The sequence below is a fragment of the Sus scrofa genome, chromosome 14 (assembly GCF_054392235.1).
Source record: "Sus scrofa isolate SSC_HxYL_T2T_F1_AM1 chromosome 14, Sscrofa_HxYL_maternal_Yorkshire_Landrace_v2.0, whole genome shotgun sequence".
Lineage (NCBI taxonomy): Eukaryota > Metazoa > Chordata > Mammalia > Artiodactyla > Suidae > Sus > Sus scrofa.
Window position 1 is genome coordinate 46,112,545 of NC_139396.1, and position 5,791 is coordinate 46,118,335.

The window sequence follows — 5,791 nt, forward strand, 5'->3', positions numbered from 1 at the left end:
GCCTCTGATGCTGAGCAACCTCCAAGTTAAGGCAAGCAACAAACCCCTTGGAAATCCTGCATTGACCAAGGGAACGCAAAGGCGAGCCGGTGCATTGGCAGCTTTCTAACTGTCAGGCCTTAAGGCTTCTCCGAAAATTCACCTATGGGTGAGACACCCAGGGCCAAATTTCAGCCATAGAGAGAGCGTGTGGTTCATTTGGAAATCTCCTCTGTAACCGGTAACTACCACTGGGACACTGGGTACCCTCTTGCAACAAGCAAACAAGGTCAGTGTTGCTTCTGGGGTGGATCCACATGGAAACATATTCTAAACCACAGCAAAGGCTCTCATGTAGGCCGTTCAACTTGATTTTCCTTGGTACCCCTGCCTGAAACCTATACACCTGAACTCGGGCAGATCCGACACAGATGATTTAGTCCAGATTTCAGAACTGAGTGTTTGGAGTGTGGAGGTGCTTGACCACTCACAGCCATGCTCACAGTCATCTTTTTTGATTTTTCAAGTTCTATTCTAAACCTGTCATCTTTGTATCTCCTAAGAGTTACAAAGAGGGGGCATTACAGGCTTACACACACACATACATAAATATTTTTACACATGTGTACAAAGAAATACACACACACACACACACACACACACACACACGTGTGTGTGTGTCTCTCTTTTCTGGGGGTGAGGTTGGGAAGAGTCCACAAATAGGTTTTTATTTCTGGGCATTTTTTTAAACCTTTTTTTTTTTTTTTTTTTTTTTTAATGCACTGAAGGCTATTCTGGTTTTTCCTTAAAATTACTTGGCTTACCTGGTTGGTGTTTCTCAAACTTGGTCCCAAACCATCCCAGCTCCCTGCCCCTGAATGCTACAGGGAACTCCCCCTCTCACCCCACCCCCCCAAATCTCTGACTACCTAAAAAAACCACTGTCTAACTCTAGTGTTGTTGATGCGAGGGTGGTCTGGGTCATCACGCTTAATTCGCAAAGACCACCTTCGGGAAATAGCCTGCCCTGACTTTAGGCTTCTGTCCATCATTAGGAAGTGCTTAATAAATGCTCGAAATTCTTAAGAGCCCTTTGTTCTCCCTGGAGCTTGACATCAGCATGACCCAGGGATGGTTCGGTTTGTTCCATCCAATTCCCAGGGGAAGTAGGACCGGACCATGCCCTTGGGTCCTACTGGTGCGAACTTGGGTTTAGCCGTGCCTCTGACTATCTGCACCCACTTCGTCTTTACAGCTGCACAGCAAACATGGGCGAAGGATCAAGGACAATGAAGCACAAGGCTCATGAACTTCTCCTTGATGACACACCACCCTGAGCAGATATCGCGTCCCATCCAGATCTACAATCTATCCTGTACACATGTCCAGGAGTTGCTGCAAAGCCAGCACACTTTGGTGGACAGTCGCATTCCTTTCTATCTGGGGGCAATTTGACCCCGGCAGGTTAGCTAAATCCTACTCTGATTTAACTCTCCTAACTGGCTGGATCCACTCTCCAGAGATATGACTGGAGACTGGTCCAGGCACGTGAGTGTCTCCTTGCTTAGTTGCCAAGATGCCCTGGATGAACTGTGCTAAAACCGGCTCTCCATCCTTCCAGGAACGTCAAGAGACACCTTCCGATTTTACCCGCTTCCTGCATGTCAATCCTCTGCTATTGGAAATGAAATCATTCTGCCAACTTTGGAATCCACCCGCCAGTTCATACAGATAACCAATGATAGCTAGAGAGGTGCCACTGAGGGTTGGCTCAGAAAGCAGAGGCAGAAAGTTTGCTCTATTCTTTCCACGCATAGAGAGTGGAAACCTCACTATGTACAAGGGACCAGCACCAACTAAAGAACATATTTTATTTTTTAAAAAATGGTGGAGCATGAAAAATAGCATACATCACAGACATCAGCACAGCCACTCTCTTTCCGGGGCATTTCCTGGTAAGGAGAATAAACTTGACGGTTTGTAAACTGCCTCTCGGGTCTATTCATGGAAACCATTTGTTTAATAATAGAAAGAGTCAATAAGCCCTTTGGGCACTTTTGAATGATTCTTCTCAGCTCCCCCCTCCTCCACAAATCAGAGCAAACGTGTATCCCATTGGCTTGGTTTCCATTAAAAAGCCACAAACTGTAACACTAAAGGGGTTCTGAGGGCTGGGCCTCTTAGTTCTTTTGTTAGGAGATTTCTTTTGTTGTCTTTAGGGACAGCAAAATACTTGTTTCTTTTTCCTTTTTTTTTTTTTTTTTCATGGAGAGAGGGAAAAAAATGTATTGCACTGCGTTTGCCTTGACCAAGATTAGGCTTGGGTGGAAGTTCCTACCTTGGAGAAAGACCATTTGTGAAGACTAGAGCCTGGAGTCTATTTTAAGGGCCTCCAAATCCACTGAAGTGGCGCTGAGTTGTCAAGCTTTTCTTTTTCTTCCTGTTTGCACAGAAGTGGCAGTCTTACAGGCTGCCTTCCTCAGGGTGGGCCCCTGGGCTGGCTTGCCTGCTGAAGAGGGGGTCTCTCTCTCCCTCCCTCTTTGCAACTCAGCAGAGGCTCTGTAATTTGCAAAGAAGTTTTCTCTGCTCTGATTTGTAAATGGATAGCAGAGCCAACTCAAATACACAGACATATATTTATGGAAGGTTCTAAACAAAAGTTTTTTTGGGAGGGGGAGGTGGGGACCGAATCAACGACTTTACCACAAATTAGTTACACAAGAGGCTATTTAACTGGGGAAGGGAGCTCGCCTTCACTGCATACAGAACAAAACAAAAACCCTGAAGTACATTTTGATTTGCAGTGTTATCACAGCATCCTGAATTTCTGGGTAAAAACTTTTTATTATTATTATTATTTTTTTAACTTTTATTTAAAAAACCAAGCAACCAACCAACCAACCAATGGAGGAAAAGCACCATGTTTTGACTCTGACTTGCCACTATATCCTCTCTGGGAAAGTGTTCTGCTCTGGCCTCCCGGCTTCAAGCCAGAGTTCACACACAGGTGGGAGGCTGGGTGGGGATTTCATATTTCCCCAGATGGGTTTTTTGGGGATGCTGGGCTTTTTTGTAAATTCCACTGCTAGTGATCACGCTGGCCGGTTTTCGCCGGCTCTTTTTCTTGAACCTGCGGCTGCAAACATTCTGCCAGGACTGCAGAGTCTTGGAGGTCCAGATCCACATGCCGCTGGTGATACCCACCACCAGCAGCATGAAAATCTTCACCATGAAGATTTCCACCGCGGGGATGGAGGCGGCCATCAGACAGTCCAGGTTTTTCGTCTGGTTGTTCATTTGGCATTTGTGCTGCCTGGCCAGGATTTTCCAATACTCCACGTTGAGGCGTTCATAAAAGTAGCAGGCAATCACACAGGTGGCTGGCACCGTGTAGAGCACAGAAAAGACCCCGATCCTCACCATGAGCTTCTCGAGTTTGTCCGTGTTTTCCCCACCCGTTTTCATCACCCTTCGGATGTGGAAAAGAGCCACAAAGCCCGAGAGAATAAAGGAGGTGCCGATGATGAGGTAACAGGCCAGCGGGATCAGGACGAAGCCGGTGAGGGCGTTGGTGTCCATGCTGCCCACGTAACAGACACCGGTCAGCTCGTCCCCCGCCACCCTGCGCATCACCAGGATCAGGATGGTCTTCACCGCCGGGATGGCCCAGGCGGCCAGGTGGAAGTAGCTGCTGTTGGCCTCGATGGCCTCGTGGCCCCATTTCTTGCCCGCAGCCAGGAACCAGGTGAGAGTGAGAATCACCCACCACAGGGAGCTGGCCATTCCGAAGTAGTAGAGGACCAGAAAGACCAGAGTGCAGCCCGTGCTCTCCAGGCCCTCCTGAATGACGTAGAGCTGCCCGATGTCCCGGTCGCAGGCGATGCTCTCGGCGCCGGCAAAGAGGCGGATGATGTAGCCCACCGAGTAGACGCAGTAGCACATGGAGAGGAAGATGATGGGGCGCTCGGGGTACCTGAAGCGCGCCGGGTCGATGAGGAAGGTGAGCACGGTGAAGGCGCTGGAGAAGAAGCAGAGCACGGACCAGACGGCCAGCCAGACCACCGCGAAGTGCTTGTCGTCGCGGCTCCAGTACACGTCCACGCCCGGCGTGCAGAGCGGCGCGCACGACGCACTCTTCTCCACGTGGTGGAACTTGCCAGGGTTGTCGCAGCCGGCGCGTCCCGGCCCCCCATCCTTCAGCTGGTGCTCCTGTGCGCTGTGGGGCCGCTGCGGCCGGAAGAGCGGAGGGAACATGCCCGAGCCCCGCGCGGGCTCGTCCGAGCCGTTATTGGGCGCCTCCATACACAGGTAATTGGGGTCGTTCTTGTTGGGGAGTTTGCTGCAGTCCAGGGAGTCGGGCCACTTGAAGTTGAACTGCTCCATGATCGGGGAGCACTTGAGCCGGGCCTGCTCGCACATGACTCGGCAGGCGGGGATGGGGGTGGAGACTTGCTCGGTGCACATGGGCGCGTACAAGGAGCACAGAAAGAAGCGGAGGTGGCCGTGGCAGCCGTACTCCACCAGCGGCGCGAACTCGTGCAGCTGGATGGCGGCCTCGCGCTGGTTCTCGTGGCCCATCAGGTTGGGCATGCGGGTCATGTTGTAGCCAATGTCCTTGCACATCGGGATCTCGATGGGCTGGCACTTGCCGTCGCCCGGACGCTCCATGTCCATGGAGCTGATGGCGGCGCACGAGCCCATCACCTGCAGGACCAGCCACAGACGGGGGCTCGGGCGCTGCATGGTGGCGTCGGAGGTGCCCCCCGCGGGGAGGTCCGCTGCCCTCAGAGCCGCCGCTCCCGGGCTCGGGCTGCTGGCCCCGGCTCCTCGTCCCCGCTCGGGCCCCCGCCCATGCCCGCCCAGCCCAGCCCGAGCGGTGCGCACAGCGCCCCCCCACCCCCCACCGCCGCCCCCGGCCCCGCTCTCCGCGCGCGGCCTCCGCCGAGGTGGAGCCGCGGAGGAGAGGAGCAAAGTTTGCGAACAATACCGGGAAGCGAGCGGAGCCCCGGAGCCCTCGGCGCGCGGCCCGGCGCGGGCTGCAACTCAGGGCCGCCGCCGCAAACTTTGGCCTCTCGTGGGAGCGCGCGGCGGCGCGACCAGAGACGGCGGGAGGCGCGGGCGCACGGGGGCCCGCGGCTCGCAGCGGCTCCGCCCTCCCCGCGCCGGCCTCGGCTGGGCCAAGCCCGCAGCTGTTCCGAGGTCTGGTCCCAGGCTGAGAAGACTCGCAAAAAGGCAAAGAGGGAAAAAGCCGAGCGGTGACAGGCCCCGCCCCCGGGCCGCGCGCCCCGCCCCGCCGCTGCTTTGCATGAGAAAGCGCAGCGCCGGGCTGCCCACTCCCGCCGTCCGCCGCCCGGCCTCCAGCCCCGCGGCCCTGACCGCCGCCCTCCTGTGCGTCTCGGCCCGCCGCTCCTTCACTCTCTCCGCCAGCCTCCAACTTGGCCTGTCGGTGCTTTCCCGCCTGTGCCCCCTTTCCCTGGGAGCCCCCGGGATCGTCCTCCGCAGCCCAAGGGCTCCGGGGTTATTGGGGGTTAGGAGACTGGCCGCGGGAGGGGGTGGGCAGGTCCGCGGCTGGGGCTGGGGGCTCATCTCCCCTCGTTTTTATGGTGGGTCCAGAGCGGAGGGCGCTTTCAAAGCGAGGTGGGATTTGCGTTTTATGGCCAGGGCCATAAAGTGTCCCCATAGCTTGTAAACCTGCCCGCATCTTCCCGAGGCTGCGGAGTTACCAGGCCTCTGTCTGGGCTCGGGCTCCGGCTCCGGGGAGGGGTCTTCTTTGAAATTTCAAAGAGTAGAGCTAAGGACAGGGGGGAGGGGC

General features: G+C 55.1%; 1 protein-coding gene across 1 annotated transcript; it reads right to left on the bottom strand.

The window, feature by feature from the left end:
- Positions 1 to 1,830: 1,830 nt before the first annotated feature.
- On the bottom strand, positions 1,831 to 4,741 carry FZD10 (frizzled class receptor 10). The gene has a single exon (XM_003132857.6). The coding sequence runs from the start codon at positions 4,720 to 4,722 to the stop codon at positions 2,977 to 2,979; it is 1,746 nt and encodes a 581-aa protein (XP_003132905.1). The 5' UTR covers positions 4,723 to 4,741; the 3' UTR covers positions 1,831 to 2,976.
- Between the last annotated feature and the right edge of the window lie 1,050 nt (positions 4,742 to 5,791).

Bases quoted from the DNA above. Each gene is read 5' to 3' on its own strand.
- FZD10 (XM_003132857.6), bottom strand. From the start codon at position 4,722: ATGCAGCGCCCGAGCCCCCGTCTGTGGCTGGTCCTGCAGGTGATGGGC.